Here is a 14118-nt window from a genome sequence, read left to right as displayed (position 1 = left end):
GCATCTGTTTCAAGGCACCCTTGTATTTAGTAAGCCAACAATTTTTATAGCTTTTTTTTTTTTAATCTGACAGTTTATCTTAAGTAACAAAACACTTGATAACAGATCACAGAGATTAATTACATTGCAGTACGCCCTTGCTGAGGGGAAAAGCAAGTATGCTTACAGTGCAGTTTCCAAAACTATGATTCCTATAATGTTTTAGTCATTGTAGCAGAGCACATTTACACTGCATTTTAAGGATTTAGGACTGTATTCAGACCTCTTTAGGCACCCGTCTTCGACGCTGCACTGCCAAAAAATCATGGCTCTCAATCAGAGTGCTTCGGATCACAGGAGTCCTTTAGATCTTTAATAAAAAGACATTAAGTGCTCAGATGTGAACATTTATGATCAGGCCAGATCCCTCGTGCTCAGTGTTTTCATGACTTAGCTGGTACTTCAAAAGTGATAATCTCTGAGAAATGCATAGTTAACGTCTGCTGGCATCCTAATTCCAGTGGAATTTAGCAAGCTAACTAGGGATCTAAACATTTCCAGAATAGGGATGAAACCATAGAAGTACATACTGCCAAGAGTTGTAACATACCAAGAAGGTGCTGTTATTTGCATGACACCATGATTTTTTTAACCTCTACACAACGTGTTGAAAAACCTGGTGGTTTTTTGTAGTGTAGGAATTGCAAAATGCAGTTATAGAGTTCCGGTTTTGGTTTGGTTTGTTTTTTGACCACAAGTTTATACATTCTTTGAAGCAGATAGTCTCTCTTCCTCTTTGCTTATAAAAGGTGAATCCTATTTTTGGTTGTATCATGTCCTAAACAATGATACTATAAAATTGCCAGGCATTGATCATCTGAAAAAATAAAACGTTTTTTTTCACTTCTAAGCTCTGTTCTCAGAGTGCAGAACAATGTTGTGGTCACTATAAGAAAAGTCTGTATGGACTAAGACAGTAATTCAGGTTTTTGGGTGTAATCAATCTGTCCCAGGTTTAAACATTAAGTCACTAACTTTATGGCACTGTTTATATGGAGGGCTCTTGACATGCAAATGGAACACTTAGTCTGCGAAACAGAATTTAGATTCTGTCGACCCTTAGGCCACGCTGCAAGATTGTTTTAAGAAAAGGTGGTGAGAGAAAAGGTTTGTGATTTTGATATATGTGGTGTTTGAGGAGGCTGCACTTGTCTTGTTTCTCATATAGCATTTTTTTTCTTTTTATTTAAACCAACAACATTAGAAATTCTTTGAAGCATCTATCAAAAATTTTTGCTGCTTGAAAGTGTACAGTTAAATGTTTGAATGGTCAAACAAATGCTCAGGAACTGCTTAAAAAAATTAAATGCAATTCTACAGCATTACAGTGAGAGTTCTCAGTACAATTCCGTTACTATTTCTGTTGACATTTTATACAAGAATTGTGCAGCAAAGCAAGCTGAGAAGTGTAGCTTTTAATCCTCCTTTAGTTGTTGAACAGAGCAAGGAAATCGCCACAAAAATAATTTGAGCTTGGTTGAATTTCAAAAGATATAGTAGTATAAATCAAACTCTCCAATGCTTTATTATGTGGTTCAAAATAGGCATATTTGGAAGTACAAACCTATTCACGCTCTTTGCTTTTTGAAATGTTTATATTCGGTAAAAACTTATTCAATATAAAAAATATCATTTTTAGATCTGAATCTAAAACGTCAGTTTCAGTTTTTATGTCCTGTAATTGAAAATTAGCTGGGGAAGTACCATAAGAAAACTTGGCTGTCTTTGTGTAATGGTGATTACCACAACAACAAAATTGATAAATCAAAACCAATTAATGACAACATTATAATGTCAATAAATTTGATAGGGCGTAGTTTTAAATGTTCTTATCGAAAAACTTGTAATACCATGGCAGTATCAGTGAAAGCAGCCAAACAATGCGAGAATATCTGACAGCAAAAGGGAATTAATTAATCACATAATCATAGAAGGGTTGGGGTTAGAAGGAGCCTTTAAAGGTCACCTAATCCAACCCCCCGTAGATGTCCTGTAGGCAGGGACATCTTCCACCAGATCAGGTTGCTCAAAGCTTCATCCAGCCTGACCTTGAACACTTCTAGGGATGAAGCATGAAGATTATGAACAGAATAATATGAAGAAAACAGCAAAAGTTTCCAATGAAAGTTCATAGAATTAAGTGAAGTCAATGCAAATCGAAGTCTAATTAATATGCTAAAGAACTCAAAACATTTTCAATAAACAATGATGATTCAGCATAATTACTGTTACCATTAAAGAACTAAGTATATTTAGCAGGTCATAATAATGAAATTAGGAAGAACTGAAAATGTGCACAATATTTAACTGCTAACAAATAATGCAACTAGTAAACACTTATATAGCTGGTGAATTTACAGGTATTTACAGTCACATGGTCTTTCTAGTGTAGAATTTTATCAGTAAAGTCAGCAGCAGCTGCGAGTTGGTCTTGTGGAAACTATTTGGGGCTCCTTCCCTCTCAGGACATCCTCGTCCTACCATTTGTGGCTCTTCACCTTTCCTAGTCTTGAAGCTGAAAGAGGAACAAGTCACTGTATAGAAACAAGTCTTTGGAGCACATTTCTGTAAAGATGCAGGCCGTGAATGCTCCGATCATTTGGGGAAGTGGAAATGAGAAAGCAAGACGGTGGCAACAAGCAGGCATGACAACTAGCTGAGTAAGCATGAAAACATCACAGAAAAAAAGAATGAGCATGGAGATGAACAGTGCTAGAGATGCACTTCTGTCCCTTCTGAGAAAAGGAAGGCTTGGGAGAAGGGAGAAATACAGAAGCTTGAAAAACAGAAGCTCAGTAGCCATGGAAGCACTTCAAATTATTTGTTTTAATGTCATGACATACCAGACCTGAAGAGCCTTTTGAGAGTGCTCTTTTAACATCGGTTCCACTGATAGGTTTTATGAAAACACCTTTGATTCTTGCTGCTTGGCTGGTCAAACGGTTCTTTCCTCTCCAATATCAACAGTGTGAGACACTGCTCAGGAAATATTCCTATGCATAACAAACATACTTTGGTGTTTATCACTCTGTTGAACCTCCTAAATGTATATACAGGTGCCTACATGACATCTAAATGTTAAAATGTTAGCTATTACCACAATGGTATAGTTCTTTTCTAAAAAATAAATTTTAAATTCCTACTTCTTAAAAGAATAAAATGTAACTCCCAAAGTAGTCTACTAGCCAGTATTATTTTGCCAAGAACAACGAAGAATATACACACATTGGACAAGGTTTGTTTGAAGCCACTGCTTCTATAAACTTGTCCTGTATGATTTCTGATGTTAGCTTTCAGAACACTGAAATAATTTCAAATCATTCTGGTTTTGGTTTTGTTTTTGTTTTTCCCAAGAAGCTGCCTTTTTCAGTCTGAAAATATTTTCAAAGCAGAATAGCAAAAGTAACTATTTCATGATCAGAGTTTTTGAAAAAAAAGTATTTTCTGTAAAGCCTGTTATACTTGCAGAGCATAAACAAGCATGTAACAGTACACATTTATCTATGGATCAAAAATACACTGATACTACTCAAAGTCATTAGGACTACTACACTAATTTATTCTTTCTAACTTCTAGCACAAGTTTATTTTCTGAGACTGCTATATGATGCAAATTATATTAAGGGTTTGGTTGTTTTTCAATTGTTTTATTGAGCTAAATGGGCTCTGCCAAGAAGTCAGGATTTTATATAAAATGCCAAGCAGCAATTATTTGGTGACAGCTTCTTGGTCAGAACTAACTTGGGCTGGATTGTAACTTGCTAATGCAGGTTAATCAGCCAGCCTCTGTAAACCAGGTCCATTTTAAATGTGCTCTCATTCACCATGACAAAGTAATTAAAGGAAAATATTAGAAGCAAAGAATGCCCTGTCTTCCAAACATGTAGAAAAAATGTGCGTAGAGGATACTTTGAGGCACTTTACAACGCCTTGTTTTGCTACTGGAAAAATGGATGTTATATCAGGAGAGGCACTGGGCCAGAGCTAAATCCTGAAAATTACAGCGAATGTCTGAAGGGGACAGTGGAAAGCACACAAAAGTAAGATTATACTGTAGTCACTGCGAATGAGTGAAGCTAGTCTTCTCTCTGCCTTCCAAAACACCGACCTACTCAACCTGCTTGTAGCCTGTGCACAGTCCAGAGCTGCACTTCTCAGGATGGTAAAGCGTGAAGACGGGGCATCTGCAGAAGAGATGAGGGGCAAGAGATGAGAAAGCAAAGGAGAAAGCCAGGCGGCGGGGGGAGGTCGGAAAGCGCAGACCTGAAGCACGGGGAGACAGATGCGAGGGGAGAGGGGTTGGAGGGACGTGCCGGGACAGGCGGAGCGGAGGAGGAGCCGCTGGAAAGGGTGCTGGGGAGACGCGGTGCCCGGACCGGCTGCCCCGCGGAGGCAGAGCGGAGCGGCGGGCGGCGGCGGGGACGCCCACGTTGGCAGGCGGAGAGCGAGGGGCGGGAGGGGCGAGGCGGTGACCCGCAGGGGCAGCGCGGCCCCTCGGTGAGGGCACGGCTGGCGGCGCGGAGGGGCGGGCAGGGGGCGTGGAGCCGGCGGCCGAGCGGGGACGGCGGGGCGCAGCAGAGGGAAAAGCGGAGCGCGGAACCGGGGCAGCGAGCGGCAGCCCGCAACGGCGCCGCTGGAGCCTGGCGGGGACCCCGCTCTCCCGCACGCTCCGGTCGTTTCTCTCCTGCGGGCTTCGTAGCCCCCGGCCCCGTTTCGCTCCCATCCCGGCGGCGGGGGCCGGGGCTGAGCCGCCCCCCCGAAGGCAGTGCCATGTGAGCGGGACGTGCGCCGCCGCCTCAGCGGGCACGTCCGGGATGTGAGGAGCCGCCCGGGATGTGAGGAGCCGCCCGGCCGCCTGCACCCAGGGCGGCCGTCTCCCGGGCCGGAGAGTCACCGGTGCCCAGCGCTGTCCCGGGCCAGCATGACCGAGGTGAAGGCCAAGGAGGCCAGAGCGCCTCCGCCTGCCAGAGACGGGCCAGTCCTGCTGCAGGGCCAGCCCGACCGAGACCCTTTCCGCAGGGAAGCGGAGACCATCGAAGCCTCCCTGGACCGGCTGCTCTACCCCAAGAGCAGCGACGAGGAAGAGGAAGACGAGGAGGAGGAGGAAGAGCCGCGGCAGGAGCCGGGGGAGGAGGACGACCGGGATTCTCTCTCGTACCGGCCGGGGAGCGGCTCCCTCTCGGACAAGGACTCCCTGGACAGAGTCCTGGACACCTTCCTGGCGCCCGTGGTTCATGCCGGCTCCGCCGTGCCCGCGGCGCCCTGGTCCTTCTTCGGGACGGAGGCGCCCGACGCCGGGATGAACCGCGGTCCCTTGCACAAGGCGAGCGAAGCCGTCCCGGCAGCGCTCGAACCCTCGTCCCCCGCGCCGCGGCCCGCCCCGCTCTGGCCGGCCGGCGACGCCGTGCCCGCCGCGGCTAAACCGACGGGGCCGGGGGGCAGCGCCGAGGGTCCCGCCGCGGCGCCCAAGGGCGAGGCCCCCGGGGCGGCGGGGCAGGAGTGCCTGCACGTGCCGCTGCTGCCGCTCAACTCCGCGTACCTGGCGTCGCGCACGCGGCAGCTGCTGGACGTGGCCGAGTTCGAGGGCGGCGGCGGCGCCGCGGGGCCGCGCTCCTCGCCCCCGGACCTGCCGGGCTTCGCCTTCCCGCCCGCGGAGCCCAAGGACGGGCACTTCGCCTACGGCGACTTCCAGCCCGCCCTGAAGATCAAGGAGGAGGGTCTCGGCCTCCCCACCCCTTACCCGGGCGGCAGGGCCGCCGCCGCGCCGGGCTGCGCCGAGTACCCGCAGCCCCCGCGGGCCGGGCCGGAGCCCTCGCTGGAGTGCGTCCTCTACAAGACCGAGCCCACCCTTCTGGCCGGGGCCTACGGGCCGGCAGCGGCGGCGGCGCCGCCCGACAGCCTGCCGTCCACCTCGGCCGCGCCGCCGGGCCTCTACCCGCCCCTGGGTCTCAACGGGCACCAGCCCCTGGGCTTCCCGGCGGCGGTGCTGAAGGAGGGGCTGCCCCCGCTGTGCCAGCCCTACCTCGGATATGTGCGGTAAGCGGAGGGCGCGGGCGGCCAGACCCTGCGCGGGGGCGCCCTCGCTGAGGGGACGGGCCGAGGGGTCGCGCAGCTGGTGGGAGATCCGCGCTTGCTCCTCAGGACCGACCGCGGAGTGGGAGGCTGGCGCTGCGGGGTCTGTGGGATGGTGCCGAGGGAAGGACGGGAGCCCCGTCTGAATTTTTAGGCAGTAGCTGCAGCCGCGTTTCCATTTTCTGTGTTGCTGGTGCACGCCGAGGTGTCCCAGGTGTGCGTGACACCAGCACAACTTAACTGTGCAGCGGCACCCCCGGGTCTGCCGGGGGCTCAGCGCCTCTGATGTCCCAGCAGGTGACCGTCCCCAGAGAGGGGGAGCAGAGTGTTCTGCAGGCTGTGCTCACCCTCAGCGAGACAATATTCATAAATAGCCAAATATTCTCTAAAATATTATCCCCGACTTGGAATAAACCCCAGTTAATTTCACACAAAAAAGAAAACTGAAACACATGTATATCGATTTGTTAGAACGAAGTGGCTTACTACGATGCCACCATGTTGTGTATTACCTAGAAATGTATGCAAATGTATCTGCAGTGCTACAGTTTCAGCGGAAATCCGTGATTTTTAGAAACATAATGATTAAGTATGTTAGTCTTTCTTTTCTTGGAGAGAAATTTGCGAGCACGTCCCCTTTTCTCGATGTGCCCATCATAGTTATTGATGAGAATGCTACAGCTGAATGGGAAGCAACAGGTATTAAAGATTTTTGTAGCTGAGATGAAATTTAGTTATTTCCCATGTGAAAGGGACATTTGAGATTCGACTTCCATTTGATTCTGTCACCATGCCATTCTATGTACAGGAAAAAAGAGTATCAGTCAGTATGGCTTTACTCACAAGAGCTGTTGATCTGAGGAAGATTAACATTTTAACACAGTTCCTAGATTGTACCTCTCTTTAGCTAAAACGGGTGAAAATAATACTGTTATTTTTGTCCAGAACTTTTCTGTTTAATGACTAGGCCAATGTTGCAAATGTGCCTTTTAGCCTGGTAGAGATAAACCTTTAAGCAGAAAGGCAGATGTACTTTGTTTTGTTCTTGTCCTTTGGTAGCTTGATTACAAATTTAAAAATGAAGTTTTGAGTATAAAACTGATTAACACAGGTAAGTAGTTAACTGTCGCAAAACTGCATATTTCATTTCTCTCAATTCTTTCTCTTTTGAAGGCCAGATACAGAAACCACCCAGAGTCCTCAGTACAGTTTTGAATCGCTACCCCAGAAGATTTGTCTCATCTGTGGTGATGAGGCTTCTGGTTGCCACTATGGAGTACTTACCTGTGGAAGCTGTAAAGTCTTCTTTAAAAGGGCAATGGAAGGTACTATATGATGCCATTGTTCCTAATTATTTCAAATGTACCTCTGTAGGCCACTGCTAAGGACATACCTTTTGTTTATTACTGATGTTTAAAAATGTTTTGACTAGCAATGTTTTTTGTTTTGGTAACTGTTTAAATGGTACAGTGAATACCAGTTAAATTATCTATGAATTGATTTTCCTAGTATTATTTGTTTTACTTTCATTACTTGCTATTTATTATTTACTGTTTATCAGTTACTCTTTCCAAGTAGGCAGTTCTATAAAAATCTTGTGTGCTAAACAATTTGTTTTAAAAACTATAAATACTATTTGAAGGAAAATTTTGCATATATGAACTAATGATTAACAGATAACAGTTTATTTTGGCTTCATTCTGTTTTTGAATTAGTGGAATTTTTCTTACTTGCAAGATGCAGAATTTGGCTTCGTGAGATTTATGGAAATATTTCAAGTTTCACTGAACTATTTCAAGTCATAATAATAATAATAAATGGGTTTGAGTTTTGTTCCAAATAGATGTTAAATTGCAAAGTCAAGCTGCAGGTTTAAAAAAACAGTAGGAATACCTATGTTTATTTTTTAATTTTTGGATTATATTATATGCTTGTCCACTGAAGTGTTGAATTTGAATATAAGAGCAGATTGCTTTATGTAGTTCAACTGAGGAAGCAGTAAAACAAATACTTCTACATTTTATGCTTTGTCTCCTTATTTGGTTTTTATCTGATCCTGTCAAAACTAGGATGTTCCAATTTCTGCTCCGTAGGCTTAAAAAACATTTTTACAATGTATAGGATTCCTTAAAATAATAAAATTGCATCATGTATTTTCTTGCTGTGATACATAGTTTATTCAACTTTCGTAGGGTTTATTGCTCTTCAAATGAAAAGGAGAATATTAGAAAAATAAAAGCTTAGCAAAATAACATAGTTAGAATTTTTGTTTTAGTGTGCTGTTACTTTCTACGTTAAGCATACGTGCATGTTCTTCCTTTAAACTACTAGATACTAGCAAAGTGATAACACCAGACTAGGTGGGCTAGATGGACTTTGGAGCTAGTGCTGCATTTTCTCTAGTGCATTTAATGGGAATCATCAGAGAGCCACTAGAAACACGCATAGTAGAAAGTAATTTATGAGTGCTGTTATTTAAAATAAGATTTATTATTCACTTTTCATCTATATATTAATATTTTAATTTTTATTTGGTTCTGTCACTTTTAAATTTAATCTCTTTCCTAAACGAATATCATGTTGTGTTTGTGCAGTAGGTGAACCTGCTCAAAAACATCTTCTTACTCTTCAGCATTAATATTTTAGTGGTAAATATTAAGAAGGCATGTAAATTAGTAGAAGCAATATCTTAAGGTTATTTTCACTGATTATTTAATCAAAGTCTGTACTTGAAGAATCTTACCAGATTGAGTATAGATATTCAGAGAAATAAGCGATCAGCACAGTTACACAAACAAAATGTTTATGTTTTAAGTAGCAACCTCATACTCTCAATTTTTAAATGTTTCCAAAGGCTGAGAGTATGGTGAGGAAGTGTGTTTGGGTTTTTTGGTTACAATATTCAAAGAATGGACAACTACTTCAGACTACCTGACTATAGTAACTAAAAATACAGGCTTTTTAGTCTTATGGGAAAGAATAACAGGTACGAGCAGCATGGGCATGAGTAAGAGGAACAGATACAGTTACCTTTGTAGAGAAAGTACAAGTCTACAGAGTTCCTTAAGGACATTAATTTCTTTTTTTTAATGGAAGCACAGGATATAATAACTAGCATTGAAGTAATCCCATTTATGGGTAGATAGTTTATTTCATTTAAAGTACTTTTTTGTTTATTTCTTATAGGAAATAAAAGTGACAAATTACTCTTCTGTAAGAAGAAACAGAATATTTTTATTGTAAATGCAATAGAAAATAGTGTTTAAATATTCACTGTAGCAATTATATGAACTTGAAACATTTTTCCTACGTTAAATGTCCTCCTGCCCATGATTTCTTTGAGTGGGAATGCATTATTTACATCTTTAAATTTGCAAAGTAATTTGCAGTTGATGATCAGGCATTATTTAAGTGCTACCAATATATCTTGTTCATGGTAACAAAACTAGGTTATGATACGTCTAATGGTGCTTTAGGAGAATGAAGATTAAGACGTGAACTCTTAATGTTTTAGCAGTAAATTGTCAAGTGGTCATTAATAATGTGTTAGAAAAATATCTTCACGTAAAACCATGCAGGGCAACTGTGATCAAAATGCTTGTGTAACGTAGTAAAATTTCTGTCCTGAACAGGAATCCTCCATGTAAAGTTTGGAATTCTGGAGTTACACTTGTGCTAACACGTGGTTTCTTGGTGACCTGCAGTGTTGCCTTCTAGTTGAAAGCGTCTCCTTTTCACTAATTTTACTGGTGAAAAATTAATATAACCTAGATCATGAAAAAAATTGAAGTGCTGTGTTTTCTGTATGAAGTCCCACTTCTCATTTTTGTTCTGTATTTATATAAAGCATTTTCTTTCCTTTGCACTTTGCACTTTGTTTATAATATTGACATCTGATGAAAATTAGTTTCCCAAACTTGAAGAATTGGGGACCAACATGAATACGTGATATTACAGCAGATGGGTCAGAAACTAACTCTTGGTTTGTTTAAACACCTGGTGCCCTATGACAAAATTTATCAAGTGATTGTGTAGCAGATTTGCCTAGTTTGGATATGTGCTTCAAGCTGTGCAGATAATAGCATAAGGGAACAAGCCCAAACATATGTAGTAGTGTGAACTTCTCTTCTCTCTGAGACCTGAATTTGGTGAACACTTCCTGACAGAAAGTAGCATTTCCACATGAGTTTTCACTCTGTATATGGAGAGGTACCTGTGGAGGAAGGTGGAAGAATTAAAGATAAGCTGTATCTACACAGTATGAATGCTGACTGTCGCTTCAGCTGAAATTTCTGTTAAAGTTTATCTGACTTGTGTTATGTATAGACAGTTTTGTGATGACAGGGTGATTCACTCTGTAAATACTGACATACTATGCGTAAGGAAAATTGCTAGACTAAACAGTACTTTTATATAGCTTAAAAATGTAAAATGGGACAGCATGGCAGAATCTTAAAAAAAAAATACCAGCTACTAATAGAAAATTCTCTTTGAAAACAGAGTGAAATGCAATACTATAGAGACCCTTTTGTCTGTGAAATTGATGAGGCAGATGTAAAATGTTCCTTTTTATCCTAACTCTGCAGGCGTTTGCAATTTTTAATCCAATTTTCCAGGCTGGATGTTGGGATCAGAGTTTGGTACAGCGTGTATTGTAAACTTGATAGTCATGAAAGTTTCATAAAGTAGAAAACATACAATCATTCAAACGTACAAATGCACAAAGCAGACACACAGCAAATTGAGAGACAAAAATACTTTTAATATATCAGAGTTAATATTATTAAAGCTCTTTTATTTTACACATGACCAAAATGTGCTAATGTACAGGAAGCTAAGTGCATTTCCAAATTCAAATATACAAAGTTATTTCATCAAGGGTCCTAAAATTCAAGTGGGAAATGTTACTTTTGTCAGAACAAAGAGTTTGCATCATGAAAAGGGAAAGAAGGAAAATCTGCACCGATAAATAATTGTATATATTCATTGTACTTCTGACTTCAAAAATATTTGTTATTCAGCCATTTGACAAACGTTGATTGGATGAATTGATTTGTATTAGGCACAATGAGTGAGCTAAGATTGATTTTGTTCTGGTACTTTGGCTGTTGCACTAATGCTGGGCTTCCTACTGCTCTCTTTGTGTCTTACTACTGGTTTCCTGATAGACACGGCTTGGAACACAATCAGCTGCAAAAGTGTGAATTGCTAAAATTCTTGGCTTAACTTTATGTAATATTTTAGAAGCAGGATCAAGTATTAATGTTAAACATCTTTTCAGGTGGAATAGAAGCTATTTCAGGTAGTGTAAAACTGCATGTGTTAAAGAGCACCAGCAACGGTCTGCTCAGTGTTGCTGGTGCTCCTTTGTTCTAACTTTAGCTGGTCACAACATGAGTAACCCAAACTGCTCATCTTAAGTTCACTTAACAGTAAACAGAGAGAAACAGGAACTTCTAGGAAGTAATTCACTGACTTATTTTAGATACCTACTTGGGATGAAAATAACAGAATTCTAACAGTAAGTATTTTTCTGTACTGAGTTTAAAAGGAGTGTCCAGTGATGATGTACACTGTCTGCATTGGGTCATATGAATCTGACCCATATCACCCAAGGTAGCTAATATATTTCTGTAATGTATAAAATAGATATAATAAGTATATAAAATAAGTATCTAACTATTTATAATTAGACTGTTAGCTGAGATTTAGGCTTGACGACGTCTGTCTCCTTAAGCTGTGTATCTGTTACACAGAACTGATGGTGTACTAGTAAGAGGTGGTTCTATAGAAACTACGGAATGGAAAGACTTAACAAACGATCATTTATATGTGACAATCTTCCATTAGCTGTAGTAATACATGGCTGCACTGCAGAGGTTTCCTGGTAATACATAGTCACAACTCTGCATGTTCACACGTGGCTGTTGCTTAATATCAGTTAATGTCTGAGCACATTTCAACAACCTGGAATCTTTTGCAGTTAAAACATAGGAAGAGTTACATGCAGGCATTGAGATCCATGAGAATATTAGCCTGTTCTCGTCCAATTGTTATGATACCATCTTCCCTTATTGTTAAAGACAATATTTGGTGTGAGACTTGTTGCAACAAGCTGTAGATATTTACAATATTAACATCCATATATGGACCAATCACTTTAAAGTGTTAATCAAAATTAGACAACTGCTCAAGATAAATTGCATCCTAAAGTGCCTATTTTGTGCCCAAGAAGGGAGTGTATGCTACTTGCTTTACTGGATGTCTACGCTTCAGAATCTAGTTAGTAAAATGGATCCCCTCTTAAGTTTTTTTTTAGTAGTTAGTTGTCCATTGCATGTTTTGAAAAACAGACAACAATATCTGATTTTTTTGCACATTACCTTTTTCTGCTACTAATGTTTCTCTTTACCTTTGTTACTCTTAGACTGAGTGACTCTGTCCCACTGTTTCAGTTGTAGGACAAGTCAAAGATTAAGAGGAAAATATATATGAAAAATATCATCATGGTGATGTGCTGTAGTACTTTTACTGAGATCAGAATGATGGGATGACTGATATAAAATATAATGCTTCTTATGTTGGTGGAAGAATACAACACTCAGGGATCCGAAGAAGTACAAATGGTACTTTAATGATGTATACCTCTGAAATAGTTGGAGTGCTTTAAAAGTAGGTTTTGTGTTCAAGTCCCGGGTTCTATATTTATAAGAAAGAGACCCCTTACTGACAAACAAGCTGTCACTTCCATAATTTTCCATATTTGTACAACTGATGTAGTTAACTACTTAAAAATGGTAACTGAGGAGAAATTGTGACACAGTGCCATAAAAAGAACTGGAAATACTGACTTGTAAGAGCCAGCACCTCCTTCCGAAAGATGTTAGCTGTGGATAATTTCTACTGTTTTCAGTTCCTGTATTTAGACTCAAAGATTTTATGTCTTTCAAGATGTTGCAGTAGTAAACAATTTAGGAAAACAAACTGAATATGAAATTGTAATCCTGATTTGGTAGTTCATTATGGTTTCTGTGAAACAGGACGTAATTTAACTTCATTTTGGTGGTGTAGGTGTTGTGATGGTTTTGGGTTGCGTGGGTTTTTTGTTTTGGTTTGTTTTTTTTTTTTTTTTTTGTAAATGATGGGACAATGAAATTAAAGAGATTAAAAAAACAGGATTGTAACTTCTAACTGCGTCCGGAAATGAATGAAAAAGAGGATAGCTACATTTAATTGTTCTGATTTGTAGATATCATAAAAACCATGTGCTCAGGTTGCTGTCTGAAGAAGCGATTTGTGAAGGAAAAAGCTGATGGTGTTGCAGGATTCGCAGCAAAAGGCAGGAAGATTTTGAGATCGGGATCAAGAGAAGGAAAGTAGTGCAGGATTATATAGTAGTTTGAAAATGCTGCTTTCTTTCTAAAGAAGCCAATTTTGTGTGCTCTCCTTAGCAAAAAAAAACCTGACAGAGGACTGTAAGATTACATGTTTAAAAGCAGTAGACAGTGGAGCGGAATAATTCCAAAAGTTTGTTGCAGGCGGAGTTATGTCAAAGATTATTTTTCAATCTGTCCACCAAAGCAAAATGCACTATAAAAAAATTCTAGGTTTGACTTAGAAATGAACATTTTATGGTTTTACTTTCTTTTTGAACAAAATGTTTTTACTCAACTCTTTTAAAAATCACATTTAATTAAAGCAAAGGAATGACAGACTATCTTCACAAAGATGAAGGAATTACTAGTACCTGTTACAATCACAGACCCCATCACTGAGTGTGTAGAACAGGTGAGGCTGTCACCCAGGACGTGAGAGCTGGGTCCATCATCTCCAGTGCCTGAAGGGACAAACACCCTTTGTCTCCTTGCAGCCCTGATCTCCAGGCTGCCAGATGACTTGGGGTGCAATCATTCTTCATTGCATTCACTTTGAACTCTATTATTATGAAGAAAGGAATGCCACGTTATTTCAGGTAGAACATGATTCCAGGATGGAACATACAAGTTA

At 41.2% G+C, this 14118-nt stretch overlaps 1 protein-coding gene across 2 annotated transcripts in view; it reads left to right on the top strand.

Annotated features, from left to right (window-relative positions):
* Positions 1-4300: 4300 nt before the first annotated feature.
* The window catches only part of PGR (progesterone receptor), a 37956-nt gene continuing 28138 nt past the window's right edge, over positions 4301-14118 (top strand). Inside the window, exons 1-3 of one of the 2 annotated variants that reach the window (XM_065044292.1) lie at positions 4301-4536; positions 5059-6075; positions 7285-7436. In XM_065044292.1, the coding sequence (XP_064900364.1) occupies positions 4322-4536; positions 5059-6075; positions 7285-7436 (1384 nt within the window). In that variant the 5' untranslated portion in view covers positions 4301-4321. Of the gene's footprint in view, positions 4537-4582; positions 6076-7284; positions 7437-14118 lie in introns of those variants that run through there. The other variant, XM_065044371.1, reaches the window with a different exon arrangement.

This window comes from Columba livia, chromosome 1 (assembly GCF_036013475.1).
Source record: "Columba livia isolate bColLiv1 breed racing homer chromosome 1, bColLiv1.pat.W.v2, whole genome shotgun sequence".
Taxonomy (NCBI): Eukaryota; Metazoa; Chordata; class Aves; order Columbiformes; family Columbidae; genus Columba; species Columba livia.
This window is presented reverse-complemented; position numbering and strand designations above follow the sequence as displayed.